We start from the raw sequence: 17199 nt of genomic DNA on the forward strand, positions 1-17199 counted from the left end.
TCTCTCTCTCTCTCTCTCTCTCTCTCACACACACACACACACACACACACACACATATATTCAGATGCTTTCATTGCATGAGATTTCTCCAGTATTTATAGTTTCCGTTAGTACTGCTTTATTAAAGAATTGTCAGTTGTTGGGCATATAAACTGTAAAGTATTCTGGAGTGAATAAATAGAGAAAAATGTCAAAGCATGTATCTGAATCTGATTGGTATTCCTGGGATGTCAAGACATGTATCTGGATTTGACTCATAGTCCTAAGTTCTGATGCTAACACACCTTGCATGTTATCCAAGGACCTGGAGCAGCACCACCAGGCCTGAGTACTTTTATGTCATAGGTAGATGTTAGTTGTAAAATTAACATTTATTCTGCTGCAGTTGTAGTCTGAGTCTTACTGCCTCTGTCTGCCAACCTCAGCCTGGTCCTGGAAGCTTCTAGCTTCTGTACAATCTAATCTAGGCCTAGAATATCATCAGACTCTGAGACTTGCTGAAAATAAACTCACTCTTTCTAGTTCTTTTTGAACTCTGGCTGGCTGGTTAACAGAGGTGGTCTGGCTCAAACAGGTCTCCACACTGATTCAATCTGGCTTCTCTCTCTCAGCCTCTCCTGAATTGCTCTTCTTGGCCCCATATTAACTTTGGTAATCTGTTCTAATCTTCTGGTTTCTTTTCATTCTCTGGCTTGTTCTGTGTTTACCTGTGTCTAGCTTGTTCTTTCTCTACAACCTGTCTCTCTGTAACTGTCCTGGTAGAACTGCCTCCTCTTTCTCTCTGCACTGCTCCTTAAATAGCTTCCCTTTTCTCTCTCTTCTCTTGAAAGTTGGGCATATCCTACTCTGTCAGATCTTTCTCTGATTTGTCGCTTTGTCTGTCACTCAATTAGACATCATTTTTCAAATATGGCTGTTTCCTTCTACAAACTAAGTTTATCTTCATGGTTTGAGATTAAAGGTGTGTGCTAAGGGTATGTCTGTATTCTATTTCAGCTAAGGGATTAAAAGTATGTGCTAAGGCTGAGCCACACCACAACTAGAAGCAGGTTTTGTTTTTGTTTTTTTTTTCCTTCAGTAAATAACACAGTCTTGGGGATCACAGAGTGATCAAATATCCTGCAAGAATTAGCTGCAGTTTTTATAGTAGCCTGTCCATTTAATCTGAACCTTAATTCCTGTGCAAAATTCTTTTAATCGGCTTTCTAAGTCTTTCCCACTTAGCTGGGAGAACATTATCTTCATATTGTGACTTTAATTCTAAGCCATTTCTTTCTTATTTTCCCCTTTATTCTTGGATCCTCTACTCTCTGGTTTTCTTGACCTTGTTCATAATTTTTAAGGATGTGTGGCCTTATGTAGCCCAGGTGCTGCTCATGGAGCCTTGGGATGAATGGCCAGCCAATGGCCCATATGTGAGTTCACAGCTCACATGACTCAGATCTGAGCTGATGCTCCACAAGGTAGGCTTGCTTGGGGCCTTGAAGGAAGGGCCGGGCTTGGAGGAAGGTAGAAGAATGTGTACTCTCAAGAAGAGAAGGGAGAGAAGGTGATAACTTAGGCTACCCTGGTCAAGGTTAGTCTGTGGGGAAAGTCTGGAGGGACAGCTCAAATGCTGCTTAGACCAGTGGGTGCCACGGCAACCTTTAGACTTTACTGTGTAGTGGTTCTGGGCAAAAAAGTGGCACCTGCTGCTGTGTGGGATGCACTGAGGTGACACCTGCTCATGTTGAACATGCCTGATGACCAGTGGGGACCTGGCACCGTGTGAGACACCATCACCTCTGCCCTATTGGGGTGGACCTACAGAAAAAATGGGGTGTGGTGGCAGATGCTTATAATCTCTGAGCAGGGATAACAGGGACAGGTTGAGTCCCCAGGGCCCCCCTGATAGACCAGCCTAGCCCAATCAGTGATGTCCAGACCAATGACAGACACTGGTTTCAAAACAAAACAAAACAAAAAACAAAAAAGCCCCCAAAGTAGATGGCACCCGAGGAATGATGGCTGAGGTTGTCCTCTGGTGTTCACACACATGGACCCACATGGGTATGTATACCCATACACACATGAACATGCACACTCAAGAATGGATGAATACATGTAAGTAAATAAATAAGCAAATTAAGTCTCCTTCAGAGTCTGGCTGTCAGAGGCCAGAGTCTGGTTTGCAGATGAATTCTGAGTTCCCTGTTAAATTCTAGTGCCCTTAAAGAAATATCCCTCTGACCTCTGTTAGCCCAGTCTTCCTGGTGACACCTCTACTTAGTTTGTTACCATTTCTACCGTGTTGTGAATTGTCTGAAAATCCAACTGGAATACCTAGGCCCCCTCGGACAAATCTGTCTGGGGAGCTAAAATCAGGCTTTGAACAGACTGGGTAAAGCAGGGGACCCTCGGGCTTGTGTGCATGCAGCTTATCCTTCAGTTATGACTTGAACTTGGCTCCTGTGCTCTCGAGAGCGACCTCCTAGAAATGTGGTATTTCCTTCAGGTTTCCCATTGAGGCCCAGAAACCAAGAGAGCTGCCCATGCATTTTGTCTGCACACATAGAGTCCTATAACTGACTGACACATCTTCTCTCATTCTCTGACCAGGATTCTCACATCATTTCTGCTGAAGTTGGAGAAAAGTGTGAAGCCATAGGTGTGAGGCTCCTGCAACTGGAAGACCAGCTTCTTGGGGCCATGCACAATCACGACGAAGCTCTCTTTCATATCCTTTCCATTTCTCAGGAATTGTTTTGCAAAAGGAAGTCCAAAAACGCGTAGCACCTTCCCATGCCCCAGCAGTTGGAGGTGACTGAATGATGTTGTTATCCATGGTCCAGCACATCTTGAATCTGTTAGCCACAGAGTCTGAGACAGGCACACAGCGAAACCAAGGCAAAATGGAGGCTTTGGCTGGCATGAGGATGGGTTTGTATGGCATAGAGGAACAACCAGAAAGAAACAAAGCAGTTTTACTGGCTCACCTCCTTAAGGTCCTTTTCAATATCAAAGCGTTCCAAAGCCTTCATTGAAGTCCTTTGTCCTGCCTTCTGCAGGTCATAGATAGTGGGGTATAAAAACTTACACCATTGTGGGTACCTTCTTTCTGATATCTAGCACATTCATAGTTAGGCTTCACAGAGTCCTTGGTTTTGGTAATCATATTTTCTTGCACCAAATCTTATGCCACATGACAAACACCTACATCAAAGAGACACACAGGCTCACTTGTGTGTGTAACAGGAAGCACACATCCCTGGCAATGTGTGCATGCAGTTTGTCACTGTGGATGGGTTCTATTCTAGTTTTATTTCTAGTGGCTGTGATAAAACACCCTGACCAAAAACAGCTTAGGTGAGGGAGGGCTTATCTGGCTCACACTTCCTGATTGAATTTTATCACAGGGTGCGGGAGGGTGGGGTCAAGGTAGGAACTCAAGTGGCTAGTCTAGTCAAGTCACCTCACATCCACAAGTCAAGAGCTGAGAGAAGCAAATGCTCCCATGCTGCCTGCTTGCTTAGTCAGCTAGCTTCCTCCTCTCTTGTACAACTCAGGGTCTAGCCTAGGGAAAGGTGCTGCTTGGAAAGTGGGCTGGGTCCTCCTATTTCAATTAACAATCAAGACAGTCCCCTAAAGGCCAACCTGACGTTGACAGTTCTTCAACTGAGGTTCCCTTCTCAGTGATTCTAGGTCTGTGCAAGGTGTCAGTTAAAAAGTTAACCATTTGTCGGGCAGTGGTGGCGCACGCCTTTAATCCCAGCACTTGGGAGAGAGAGGCAGGTAAATTTCTGAGTTCGAGGCCAGCCTGGTCTACAGAGTGAGTTCTAGGACAGCCAGGGCTATACAGAGAAACCCCGTCTTGAAAAACAACAACAACAACAACCAAACAAACAACAAAAAAAAGTTAACCATTTCAGGAACATGGATGGGGAGGGGGTTACTACCTGCCTTGAATCCCCTCAAGGGTTCACTTGCAAAAGGCTTACTGTAGCTATGGTCTCCTATTTGTCTATTACTCTCTGTTCAGTAGCCTGACTATAAGTGCTTGTGGGAAATGTAGGCATTTTGGTCTTTGCTTCTCATTGCCTGACTCTTTCAAACATTGGTTCCTATTTTGCTTCATCTCTGTGCATATATTGAAGTAGCTTTGAACAGCCAGAGATTGGAATCATTCAGAAGAGTTCCGATGAGCGGCTAATAGTGGTGGCAACCTATCTCATGGTAACTTTACATCTTTCCCCTGCTTATGAACTTATCGGGCTGTTCCTTGATGTTCCTTGAACGACTTCTGCCACCATTCCCATGGTTGGTTTGTTTGTTTATTTGTTTGTTTTTAAGTTCTGTTCTTCACAGTGGCCTGCCTCTTCCAAGTCCAGGAAGCAGGAGAAGGAGGTAGCATGTTAGTAGATCCACAGGCTTGAGCTTTCTAGGGGACAGGTGTTTATGAAATAGGACAGTGATTATTGCCAGGTAATGACACAGAGCCAAAGACTGTGGTGGTGGTTGCCCCAGGTCTGCTGGGGTGGGGAGGTCTTGGGACAGCTAAGTGGGCATGGCCTATGATCCAGATCATGGTGAGAGGGCATGGCGACTGATGATGCTACCCAGGGTGATGGGAGTTTGTGGTGTGGCTTCTTGCAATCTTTAGTGGCTCAAGAAGTAGAGATCTCAGATGTAGGTGGTGTTAGACCAGGATTAGAACCGTTGGGACCTGTCTTAGTTAGGGTTTTACTGCTGTGAACAGACACCATGACCAAGGCAAGAATATAAGAACAACATTTAATTGGGGCTGGCTTACAGGTTCAGAGGTTCAGTCCATTGTCATCAAGGTGGAAACATGGCAGCATCCAGGCAGGCATGGTGCAGGAGGAGCTGAGAGTTCTACATCTTCATCTGAAGGCCTCTAAGAGAAGACTGTCTGACTTTCAGGCAGTAAGAAAGTGGGTCTTAAAGCCCACACCCACAGTGACACACCTACTTCAAGGTCACACCTCCTAATAGGGCCACTTCCTGGGCCAAGCATACATAAACCATCACAGGGCCCATCTTTAACGACCCGCTTATACTAGTCAGGAGCCACCTCTTAAAGTTTTCACAACCCCACCAAACAGCACTACCACTGCGAACACCTGTTGAAGCACCTGAACCTGTCCAGGACATTCCATACCATGCCACTAAGAGCAGAAAAGACTTGGTTGGGTACTAAGTCAGCCCCTCCTTAGATAACATCTACACCACAAACACATTTGTACCCGCTTTCCTCTCAAATCTAGCCCGTGTTCTGTGTCACTGAGCGAGAATAATATACAGAATGTGTCTTTAATCTGAAGTAGCACTTGGATTCCAGTATTACAATGGGCTCAAGACAGGAAGCCTTGTTCACAATGCTCCATGGGGTTCCACAACAAATAAAAGCTGTTGTTTCAAATTAGAATTTATCAAGGCATCCAAAGAGGCTGCAGGAATCCCCCAGCCAAGCTTCTGGCTGGTGTGTGTTTTCGTTTGTGATCAAAGGCACAATGCTGAGTGCAGCTGAAAGAAAAAGCTCTGGCAACTAATAACACAGAAGAGCAACACAGTGAGGGTGGCATCTCACTTGATTCCGGTAAGCGTGCTGCCAGGACCCACTGCGCATGTGTAGCAGATGATTCCTGTTTAATCCAAGTCCACATTGGAATGTGCTGACGTAAACCCACAGGGGACACCTTTCTGGAGGACTTGGGTCCCAGATGCTGTGGCTGCCCATTCTTCCCAGGGTAGGGCCTTATCATAAGCCGCACACCTGCAAGAGCAAAGCAGGTGGTGTACCAGCGAGCCATAGCCAGAGGAGCGGGCTGGGGACAGGCAATATGGCGGGAGCTTCTAAACCTTATGAACAGTTCTTGCAGTCTGTCGGTGTCAGAGCTACAGCAGCCTGCTGGATAGGAGAGGAAGACTGGGTTGGCAGATCGGAGGCTGCTGCTTTGTCCTCCTGACAGGCTTCCTGAGTTACAGGCATTGTGAACAATTCAAACCATCAGCTGAGATGACCGCTGGCGGTTGGGGAGGGGAGCGTTGAGCACGGCGCCTCTGGGGAGAAGAAGGGGCTGTGACTTCACACTAGGCATGTGGGGATCCATTAGCACTGGTCTGAACCTGAAGTATGATTTCACAGGTTCTGGATTCTAATTAGCAGCTTCATTCCAAAATCCCCCTTTGAGTCTGTGTAACTGTTCCTCCACGTCCAGAATGCTTCCATTGGAAAGCTTTTAGGCTGTGGTGAATTGTTAAGCAGGGGTTTTTTTCCCCTCCATTTTTTTAATCCTTTGACTTCCATAGCTCACTATAGGAGGAAAGGATCATATCCTGGCATCTTTCAAAGCCCCAAGCAGTTCTGCCAGCCTGTGCTGAGTCATGGATGAGCAAGGACCAGGCTGATTCTATTTACGTGGTATTTGCATCCCTGTCCAGAAGCCTCTTGGGGGCCTATCCTCTCCCCTCATTGGGAATGCATGGTGCCCAGTTGATTCGTCTTGCTAGTCTTGATGGCATGCAGAGACTAAATGTATCCAGGCTCATGAATAAACTCCACAGCCCCAAAGGGCTCCTGTCTGGTTCCACTTTCCAGTGTGTAGCCCGAAGAGGCCAAGGTAACAGCTGAGGGGCTATTTGCCCTGTCTCCTTGGAAATGCTCTTTTGCTTCTAAAACCAAAGAGCAGGAAGGATGTCTATGAAGACCTTAAGTCATTTACAGTGGGAGGGCGGAGAACCAGGCAGGCTGCTCTCCGAGACACGGGTCGTGCTCAGCTGATGGAGGATGGCGGCCATGTGCTTGCTTCTCTCCCTTCTGCCGAGGTCTGGGTACAAAAAGTTGGAGCAGACGGTGTGTGCAAAAGCAGAATGACTCTGCTGCCTGGTGGGACACAGTGTGAACTTAGCATGAGGCTGGTGGCACAGTCTCTCTGTGCATGTAGCAGGTCCCTTGGTCACCAGTGGAAAAGGGCTGGGTCAGGTGTCTCTAGATCCTTGGCGTCTTACTCAAAGCATCGAAATGAGTAGATACAGGTTTGCAGAAGTAGCAAGAGTGGTGATAGCACAGGCCAGAAAATATGTGTTCAAGAATGACAGCGGACGTTGTGAGTGTGGGTCCGCAAGGATCCTGATGGTCATCTCAGGGTTCCTTTCATGGGGATCAAGGCAGGGGGGCACTCGGTTTCTAAAGATGTAGTTTGTGTGGATCTCTATTTTAACTGACAGTTTAAGTTATATATTCATCTCTCCTGTCTCTTCTCATAATGCATCTGATGTCAAACACATGCCAGATTACACACAGGCCAACAAAGGAAAACAGGGGCTTCTCCCTGGAAGTGCACTTTGAGGACACAGTTCGCTTTATTGTATATGCTTCTAAAACTAGTCTAGGCCCTCCTACTGAGATTAAGAAGCTGATTTCACTGTGCAGAGGGAGTGGTGCCTGCAGCTCCAGGCAGGTGGGGGTTCTAGATAATAGATTGTCCGGTGCATGATTTATGTGTGTAGCACTTGTAGGTGAGAGTCCTAGGTTGTTGTATGCATTGCTAGAAGAGAGCTGTATGCACAGCCTAAGCCAAGTGGAGTCCTAGGTTGTTAAGTGATTTCCTATGCTTCCCTACTTCCTGGGTGTGGATAGGGCTTTTCTCCTGCCTGTCCCCAACCCCTATACAGATCAGTTTTCTGTTGTAGTCCACATTGGCACAGAGGATCATGTATTGCCTTTAATTCCAGTTACCTGGGAGAGTGAGGCAGGAGGTTCTCAAGTTCAAGGCTAGCCTTAGCAGCTTTCTGAGATTCTGTCTCATAATAAAATATAAAAAGAGAGTTGGGACTCCTGACTCTCAGAGGTAAGGGAAGGGGACGTGTTGGGAGGGGCCATATTGGGGAGAGACTAGGAGGGGGGCTTTGATCAGGATATAAAGGGAATAAATAAATCAATTAATGGGAAAAATACAAAAGGAGAGCTGTTGTAACTCAATGGTAGAATGTTGCTTAGAATGCAAAGCCATAGGTTCAATTCCCAGCACCGCTCCCTTAACCACCCCCCCCTGCAAAAACCAAAAGTGTAAAGTAGACCAGTTCAGGTGGCTTGAAGACCTACTGTGTGCATGTGTACATCTTTGTATATGTGTGCACATGGAGATCAGAGGTTAGTATCAGATGTCTTCAACTGCTCTCAACTTTATTTTTTAGGACAAAGTCTCTTATTAATCCTGGGGACTGCCACTTCAGCTAGCCTGGCTGGCTAACCAGTCTCAGCAATCAGTCTGTCTCTACCTGCTCAGCACTGCGGTGACATATGCCACCCTGCCTGGCTTTTTGTGTAAGTGGTGGAACAGAGGTCTTCATGCTTGCACATCCAGTATTTACCAACTGAGATATCTCCCTATCCCTGAAGACCCTTTGTACTTTTTACTAAACTATCAGAATGGCCGCTAGGAATCCCCATCAAAGGTGAAGCATTCCATTCCTAACATGTAATCCATAAACGATTTCCTGGTCTTTGCCAATGGCTGCCCTCCTGGATAGTGTAGCCTGACCACTGCATTCCCAATGGCCTAAAGGCCTAGTCAACGATATAGACATTTCAGCAAATCAGCTGCTTGCCTTGTGAGTGCTATAATCTGAGATGATGCATGTGGCCTGGCCTTGGGTTCCGGAAGTAGTTGGAAGATGCCTGGGTTGTTGTGGTCATTAATAGAATGCTTTGCTTAGATACCCCAGATGCCTGGCAGTGCTCTGGGGGACTCTGAACCCAGCTGTTTAGATTCTGTGAGACTCACATGGCTGCTTGGGGTCTTGTTCTTGTGTGGATGGAGTTAGTTCTAGAGCTGGAGTTTCTTCCACGATTTGACAGAAACCAAGGTCACATGTGTCAATGGACCCTACCTGGAGCTTGCTGCATTCCTGCTGCTGAACTCCAATGGCAGCCTCGCTCCAGGGCTCAGCAGCCTGAAGATTTTCCTTTGCAGCTGCGGCTGGAGCTTAGTGGGTAACATACTTGCCCAGAATGCACAGCATCCTGAGTTTGGTCTCTGACACTCAGAAGCCTGCACGGGTGGCTGCTCCTGTGATCCTAGTACACAGAGGAGGAAGCAGGAGGGTCAGAAGCTCAGGGTCAGCCTCAGCTTCATGGTGAATTTGAAGCTGGGGATATTTAAGATCCCGTGTCTCAAAAAAAGAAGGAAGAAAGGAAAGAAAGGGAAGGGAGGGGAGGGAGGGGAGAAAAAGACAGAGCAAAGAAAGGAGATGATCCTGGTTAGATTATAAAGACAGTTTAATTTTTTTTTCCTGTACATCAGTGGGACAATGTTACAGAAAGAAATTTCAAATGCATGGTTTAATGTGGCCCCAAGTCCACAGCTCTAACCTTGACCTCTGAACAACAACATCAGTGAGACAATGTTACAGAAATATTTTTTCAAGTGCATGGTTTAGTGTGGGCCCAAGTGCACGGCTTTAGCCTCAACCTCTGAACAGCAACTCAGCCCATTTCCTATTATGTTTCTCTTATGGGGCTTCGTAGCTTCTCCTTTACTGAGTCCAAAGTTGAATCCTCATACTCAGCTTAGCGGTACAACCTTGCAAGGCAAGAGACAAGTCTCCAAAGAAAACAACCATTGAGTCCTCTACCCCTTCCCTTCCCTCCCTCCCCCAGCCCCCACCCTGCCACGCTCCCACCCCACTACCCTCCACCATCCTGGAGGCTTCTCTCAGCACAAGGCAGCCTGCTTTCTCAATTCTTTGCTCAGATCAGTTATCAGGGAGATATTCTCAGCACCTTTTCCCATTAGAGTGCTCTGTCTTTCTCACCCTCGCAGCCACAGCCCCGAGCTCCTCATTAGTCTCTCTGTTCCTTCAATGATCCTCTGCAGGGCAGCCAGAACACACCATCCACATGACTTTATGTTGGCTCTCGGCTCCCCTCTCAGGTGTTTAGACCCCACCAAGAGCCAGTTCTGGGCTGCTGGAGACTAAGGGGGACACTTGATACCCAGTAGAGGCAAAGCAACGGCCAATCTTTTAAATGAGAGAAGAAAAGAGAGAATTCCTGTCTGCATACTCCTTTCTCCCAGGCGTAGAGTGAGACACAGTTGTAAGGTTTTCTTTGACATGAGACACAGTTGTAAGGTTTTCTTTGACATGAAGATGAATTAAAACGTGATGTGCATGCATGGGCATCCCATGAGAGGCATGGGAGATATAAGCATCTACCTTCCAGGGCCACTGTCTAGAAGATATCACATTGTGTCCTCCTGAAATAGTCTTCTAGCCATAAATGGCTTATCTCTGGGGTATTTCTTCCAAAACTATTTCCTAGAACTGCTCTGTAACTGCCTGCCTCCCAGTTCCATGTTTTATTCTAGACTTCTCCATTTCAGCACACATCAACTATTTTATACAACACAGAGAGAGGGGGGAGGGGAGAGAGAGAGAGAGAGAGAGAGAGAGAGAGAGAGAGAGAGAGGGAGGGCATGAACTTTTGTAAATATGAGCATGATGTTTTAAAAGATTTGGTTTTGTTTTTAATTGTGTGTGTGTGTGTGTGTGTGTGTGTGTGTGTGTGTCCAGGTACCTGTAGAGGTCAGAAAGGGTGTCACATCCCTGGATCTGGAGTTATATGTGACTACAGGATGTGTGTGCTTGGAACTACACTGTGGAGTCTTCTGCAAGATCTCTCTGCAAAATCTCTCTTGAATTGCAAATTCTGCAAATGCTCTCAGCTGCTGGGCCATCTCTCAAGCCCCATGAATGTGATTTTAATTGTATTAGTGATTCTTATGCCAAAGGCTTTGTAAATGATGTTTTCAGTCATTGTGCTGGGAAATAAGCCATAAACCTCATGGTGCCTTACAAAAGGCTTTCTCCCCCCCCCCCCAACACACATACGTGCTCACATGCACACACATATGTACAAATGCACAAATGCATACACCCACGTACACACACACACACCTATGCATACACATGCACACACACACATATACAAATATATACAAGCAATCTTAGGCCTTGCCTCTGTGACTAGGCTGTGAGAGTCTGTATCTTACAGATGGCACAATTAAGTACACATGATGTAATTTTCCCAGCTTCCCAGGGGACTTGCATTCTCAGATCCCATCTTACTGACTCTTCAGTGCAATAATGGAAATTATTATGTGTGAAACTGATGTGTTAATTTAATTTTATAATTTAGTCTTTTCCTCTGGTGACTTTTCTCTGCCTATAGCCTTTTTAGTTTGCTCTGTGGTCCCAGAAGTTTCTGAGTATCACTGTCATCACTTAGCAGAGTCTAAAGTGACCTGTGAGCCCAGACCAGTGTCAAAGGTAATCAGAGCCCAGGACATCGTCAGGACCACTGTGTACTCTGAGTGCCCCTTAGAAAGACCAGACCTGTGACAAATTGCAGCTTAGTGTTCAGTCTGGGACGTGATTTTGTCTTTCACGAAGTCACATGAGATCAGTAGACCTTTCCAGAGGAAAAACAACTTTCTACAACAAAACCCAAAGGTTCTTCACTAGAGCTCTTCCTCCCTTGTTCTATCCGTACTGCCCTTGTTCCCCTCAAGTTCAAAGGGCGCAAAGATGGCTACCATCTTGGGAGTACATGTACATGACACACAAGTGAAATTGGCTGAAACTTCCAGAAGATTAAAAAATGATAAAAAGAAGATAAAAATTCACCTTTCCAGGGTGAATTGGCAAGTCTGTTTAGGAAAGGCTCATTTGCATAATTCCTAAGGTCCTCTGGAGTTCTTTATTCTAAAATGATTAGGAGACTTTATTAGTTAGACCCCACAGGCGTGCCTTTCTTTGGACCCTGTGTTGACATTGAACATGAGGAGAACAGCATTGTAGGGAAGATGGGCTGTGGCCTGCTTGGTCTCTCCCCAAACTCAGCTTCCTCCGTGTCTGGCCTCATGGTGGTTTGACCTCACCTGAAGACTTAAGCATAGCTAGGATCTATCAGCTTGTTTCTACTTTCCTGTTATCTCTACTGGATGAAGCTGCATTCTTTGCTGTCTCAACCTAACTCTTGGCATTTTGACAGTGTCCCAAAAGGAGGAGACAGAGGATCTGGTTATATGGGAACAGAAAGACTACTGTTGGTCAAGTGTTTTTCTTGAATGTGTAGAGAAGTGATTTCTTGGGAGCTCTTATCTGTTCTGTGTTATCGTTTGCTGGGTTTCAGAGAAAGCCACTTTACAGATTAGGAAATTAGTAGCCCATGTATGCAAGAAGAAACACATCTACCAACCTGAACAGGGGGAGAGCTTTTTACTCTTCACTGGACAAATGGTCACAGCTGGAACCCAGGGTGGATTGGAATCCAGAGCTTCCCCTTCAGAAGAAACAGAGCTTTAAAGGGCTTTGTGCTAGGGCCTGGAGTGGCCCTCCTGAGCAGGGACCACAGTCCCCAACACTGAGCCAGCTGGCTCAGAATGTCAAGAGTACGCAGTTGATGCTGAGGGCCCGCCCCCTCACAGTGGCCCCGGATGCTAGGTTTTGTAGAAGAGACTCTGATCTCAAACACCTTCCCTTTCCAGTCAGAGCACTTGGATATGATAGTTGCCACCCAGTACGAGGACTGAGGAGCTCTGTGGCTACACTGTCACACCTCACTGAAAGTCAGTGAGCTGAGTCTTTCTTCAAAGTTTTAAAACCAAAATTTCAAAATTAATAACCTTGGACCCAGCAGAGGTCATGGTGGTTTTTCAAAAAAAAGAAAAGAAAAGAAAAGAAATATAAAATTTACATCAATATTTAATTGCTAGAGTTTGGAAGAGTGTAGAGCTGCGATTCAAAGTCAGCGTCCACCTGCTCTCCAAAGGCTGGCTTGCTCTCTCGCAGGCCCAATGGGGGCTGCAGGGAGCTGGGGCCCCTCCTTGTGTGCTCCTTAACAAAGTCTACAGTCTCTCCAGGGGGAGCTCCAGATGGTGAAGGAAACACTGCAGGCCATGATCCTGCAGCTCCAGCCAACCAAGGAGGCAGGAGAGGCCTCAACTTCCTATTTGACAGCTGGTACTCAGGAAGCCGAGGCCTGAGGTGTGAGTATGGAGGGGGAGGGGAGACACATGGCTTCAGTGTGGAGTGGGGGTTGAAGAAGGGGCAAACCACATGGCATCAGGGTGGAGTTGGGGGTGGAAAGGAGATAGACCATATGTTGTCTGTATAGAGTTGGGGAGATGGAGATGGACCACCACATCAGCAGTATTACTCTGGCACAACTACTCCCTTGCATCTACACATGTGACTAGACCAATTCTACAACACAGAGCCTTGCTGTGCTTCAGTGGGAAATCGTCCCATGCTTTATCACAGACGGAGATGGGAAGTGACTTAATACATATATCTCCCGTTGTCACCAGAGGTTCCTGTCCCATGTTATGATGGGAATGTCTAGCACAGGAGCTAATTGTCATTTCATTTTGGACCCCACTAGATGAACGCCCCCAACCAGGTGAACTCTCCTGGGATTTGTCTCTTTTTTACTACCATTTTTTTTTCTTTCTCCTTCAGCTTGGTCTTTCTCCGTTCGAAACCAAACCTGAGATGGCCACTGTACCTGCTGGGGTCTTTCTACAGGCACTCCAACACCAGGAGCCCACAAACCTCAGAGTCTGTGCAGGTCCTTAGCTCCCCAGGCCACTTCCTCTGGGGGCTCTGCTCAGTCTCAGGAGACATCTACAGGGTGCCTCAGCAAGATGCAGCCTTTATGTTCTATGGCAATGGCTGCAGCTCAGAACTACTGCCACCACCACCACTGCCTGCTGCTACATCAGGTCATTCTGAGATTCCAGCCAGTGAAGTGGGAGGTGCAAATGTGGGGAGGGGCATGGGTCCAGGTGGAGACAATAGACAACGTTGAGCCTTTCCAGTTCCTGCTTTGTCTCCAGGGAATTACATCGCGGAGCCTAAAGAGCAGTGTCTATTCCCTGAGGCGATATGGACTCAAACAGGCAGCTCACTGCCCCATAGTGGTGTGTAGCAGGTCCCTGGTGGATTGCTCCTTGGGTTCAGCTGAGACTCCTGCTGAGGCAGCTGCAGGCAGGCTGTTCAAGTGGACTGAAGAGACGGAGAAGAATCAGGTAGTTTTCTGTTGCTGTGAAAAACTACCTGGCAAAAGCAACTTGGAAGGAAGTATGGCAGGAAGGAAGGAAGGAAGGAAGAAAGGAAGGAAGGAAAAGGATGGAAAGGAAAGGATGGAAGGATGGATGGATAGAATGTGGGTAGGTAGGTTTATTTGGGCTCCTGGTTTGAGGCTTCAGTCTATCACAGTAGGGAATGCATGATGACAGGACCATGAAGTAGTTGTTCACACCTTGTCCTCAGCCAGGAAGCAGAGAGATCAAGCGCTGCCTCAATCTCTTCCCCCTTTCCATTCAGTTCAAAGTCTCAGCCCATGTGATGCCACCATCCACATTTGCAGTGGGTTTCCCTCAGTCACGTGTCTTCAGAAACACCCTTATGGACATACTTGAAGTTTTGCCTTCTAGGTGACTCTGAGCCTAGTCAAGTTGATAACGACGGTGAATTACCACAGGAGGGTACCTCAGAGATATGTGTCTATATGGTGAGATCCTGGTGCCATAACTCCTACTTGGGAGTCAACTCAGCTAGCCACCCTGTAAGAAGGCTGGTACCATAAAGTTCACCAGCTTCCATCAAGCCCCAACATTCCCAAGCCTAATAGACTTCAGATTTCTTCATGAGAAGCTATTCATTCCCTCAGTCTTGGGGGACATTATGCTGTACCCTCTAGGATGACTCCAGTGCACCTGTATCTTGGAGACCAAGCCTAACATTCTCCCATTGAGCTCAGAGCAGTCTGACGAGTTTTCCTGGGAAGATCTCTCTAAGATGCTCTGCTCCCTTTTGTAGGTATGGGGATAGACACACTCTTGCCTTCCTCTGGGTACATGGGTCCAGCTTTGAACCCTTCCTAATCGCCCTTCCATTTCTGGAAGATGCCTGGTGATTCTCCAAGCCGTCCTTGCTGAGGACCACTTTGCCCTTAGCTGAAGAGATTAACTTCACTCACTGCTCACTGACTTTCTGCGGTGTTACCTGCAGTGTTACCTGAACAATTTTGAGGATACATTTTATAATAAGAAGTATGTTTAGTTTGTTTTCCAGGCTTGATGTTTTGATAATGAAACAAATCCCTGAATCATTTATAATCGTGCCTCTAAAAGTCTGGTGAAGCAGTCACATGGCACCCAGAACCCCCAAATCCTTGGTGTGATTTTAGTGAAGTGAACTTGAAATCAAGATCACCACCTGCCAAGAACCTTCCTAACTCTGACACCTTCAAAGGAAGCTTCCTGGCATGAGTCACCTGACTGGCACTGCCCGTCTGGGTGTTTTATGTTATTCTGACACTACTGTAGCTCTCTGTGAGGTCATGAAGCATTTGAAAGCTTAAGGAACTAAGCAGTCCCCTAGAGGTCTCAGGGAGAGGGACAACTGAGAGTGCCCAGTGTCTGGTTGGTTGAATGGCACTTCAGTCATGAATTGTCCCATATCTCTTGTCATTCTCTGGTCTTGGAGTGCAATCCAGGTTCAGTGTTGAAGGCTGATGTCTCCTGGGACCGCATGACTGTCTCATGACAACCTTCCTCTCATTAGCCACTTGGGCTCTAGGAGATCCAGGACTTGTGGATCCCCAAATATAGGACAAGACAGTTTTTTACAAGGTCACATAAAAATACCCCAGGGAGGTTGGGGCCTGAGGTTAGACTTTTAGGAGAGGACCAAGCCCCCAGCAAAGCTTTGTGTTGAAAGGGGGGCACAATGTCAGTCTTATTTATGAAAACAGCACACATGTGTATTTTATAAATATGCTCTATTTTCCTTATGCATTCATATGTTGATGGGCTCATTTTATAATCCGTCTGTCACTGTGATGTTCTGCAAGGGGAGGGGGAGGGGCGTCAGCTTGAACATCTTCATTACCTCATTATCACCAGGTCTAGCTCCTGAAACTTTACAGTATTGATCAATCCCTGAATCAGGTTAATATGTCACAATTGATTTTAGTCCTGCTTGGTGATGAGGCTGCCTCACACCCCAGAAACACTTGTGGATTGGCACCATGCTGAGCCAGTCCTGTAGTCACAGCTCTGCCTGAAAGTGCTCCACAGAGAGGAGAATGCTCTACACAGGGGAGAGTGTTCCACACAGAGGCGAGTGCTCCACACAGAGGGGTGTTCGTGGGCCTCAGGATGGCCAGGTCCTCATCCTAAGGCTCAGAGTTGTTCAGAGGAGGATCATGGGGAATCCTGACCCCCACGGGCAGCTGTTCCTAACCGGTGTCCTTTCTAAAGTGCCTTTGATGTCCTCTTTGCATTTTGAGCTGTGAAACTCACTCACCAGCTAAAACCCAAGACTGCCCTGTGAATTCTGAGAGCAGTGAGTCACTGATCTCTAGGTCCCCTCACCCCCAGCAAACTGTACTGTGTAGCAGAGGCTCTGGTTGGCTATAGAAACCCTAAGCTCTATCCACTGTCATGGCCTAGCCTTTCTCAGTCACCCCAAAGATCATTCCAGGGGTGTCATTTACAGCCACATACTGGGTGGGTTTTCTGGAAATTTTCTATGTAACTGGTGTTTCTCAAAATAGGTTTGTTTACTATGGGCAACATGAACGACATATATATGTATGAACATGTTTGTGTGCTGTGGTTAACAGCAACCCTATACATGTTGGTCAGCACCCTCTTGTGTATGTAATTGACCTTTAATTTTAATACCACCGCTTTATTTGATCTTTGATTTTTGTCATGTAAGTTATTGCTTTATTAAGTGTCCTGCTCTGTGTGAAATAAAAGCTGATACTCAAGCTGCGATGCCTCCTGGGGTCATCTGGTGTTCTGGAGCGGAGGTGATTGGAGGGGTCAGATTGGTTCATCTCACCAGTCTATGACAAGGCAGTTCAATACTTATAGGTTTGCCTAGACAAACCAGAGGATTTGCAACAAAGTTACATTGTAAAATCGAGTCTGTGCTTATATATTTAGATGCCAACAAATCAGAAAAACCTGTCCCTAAGACATGGAGAGACACCCAAAATCATCTAGCTTACTCTGAGCAAGTCGGTTATGATTTATTATTTACAAAGATTATATGTAATATATGCTATATATAATATATATAAGAGATATACACACAAAAATGAATTTTCACAGAGCCAAT

At 46.4% G+C, this 17199-nt stretch overlaps 1 protein-coding gene across 1 annotated transcript in view; it reads left to right on the plus strand.

Moving 5' to 3' along the window:
• Disc1 (DISC1 scaffold protein) overlaps positions 1-16842 on the plus strand; it is a 220952-nt gene extending 204110 nt beyond the window's left edge. The window contains exons 12-14 of the mRNA XM_031341819.1: positions 2599-2716; positions 12916-13050; positions 13525-16842. Of these exons, the coding sequence (XP_031197679.1) occupies positions 2599-2716; positions 12916-13049 (252 nt within the window). The 3' untranslated portion in view covers position 13050; positions 13525-16842. The remainder of the gene's footprint in view (positions 1-2598; positions 2717-12915; positions 13051-13524) is intronic.
• The last annotated feature ends 357 nt before the right edge of the window (positions 16843-17199 follow it).

Source organism: Mastomys coucha, unplaced genomic scaffold (genome assembly GCF_008632895.1).
Source record: "Mastomys coucha isolate ucsf_1 unplaced genomic scaffold, UCSF_Mcou_1 pScaffold22, whole genome shotgun sequence".
NCBI classification, from domain to species: Eukaryota; Metazoa; Chordata; class Mammalia; order Rodentia; family Muridae; genus Mastomys; species Mastomys coucha.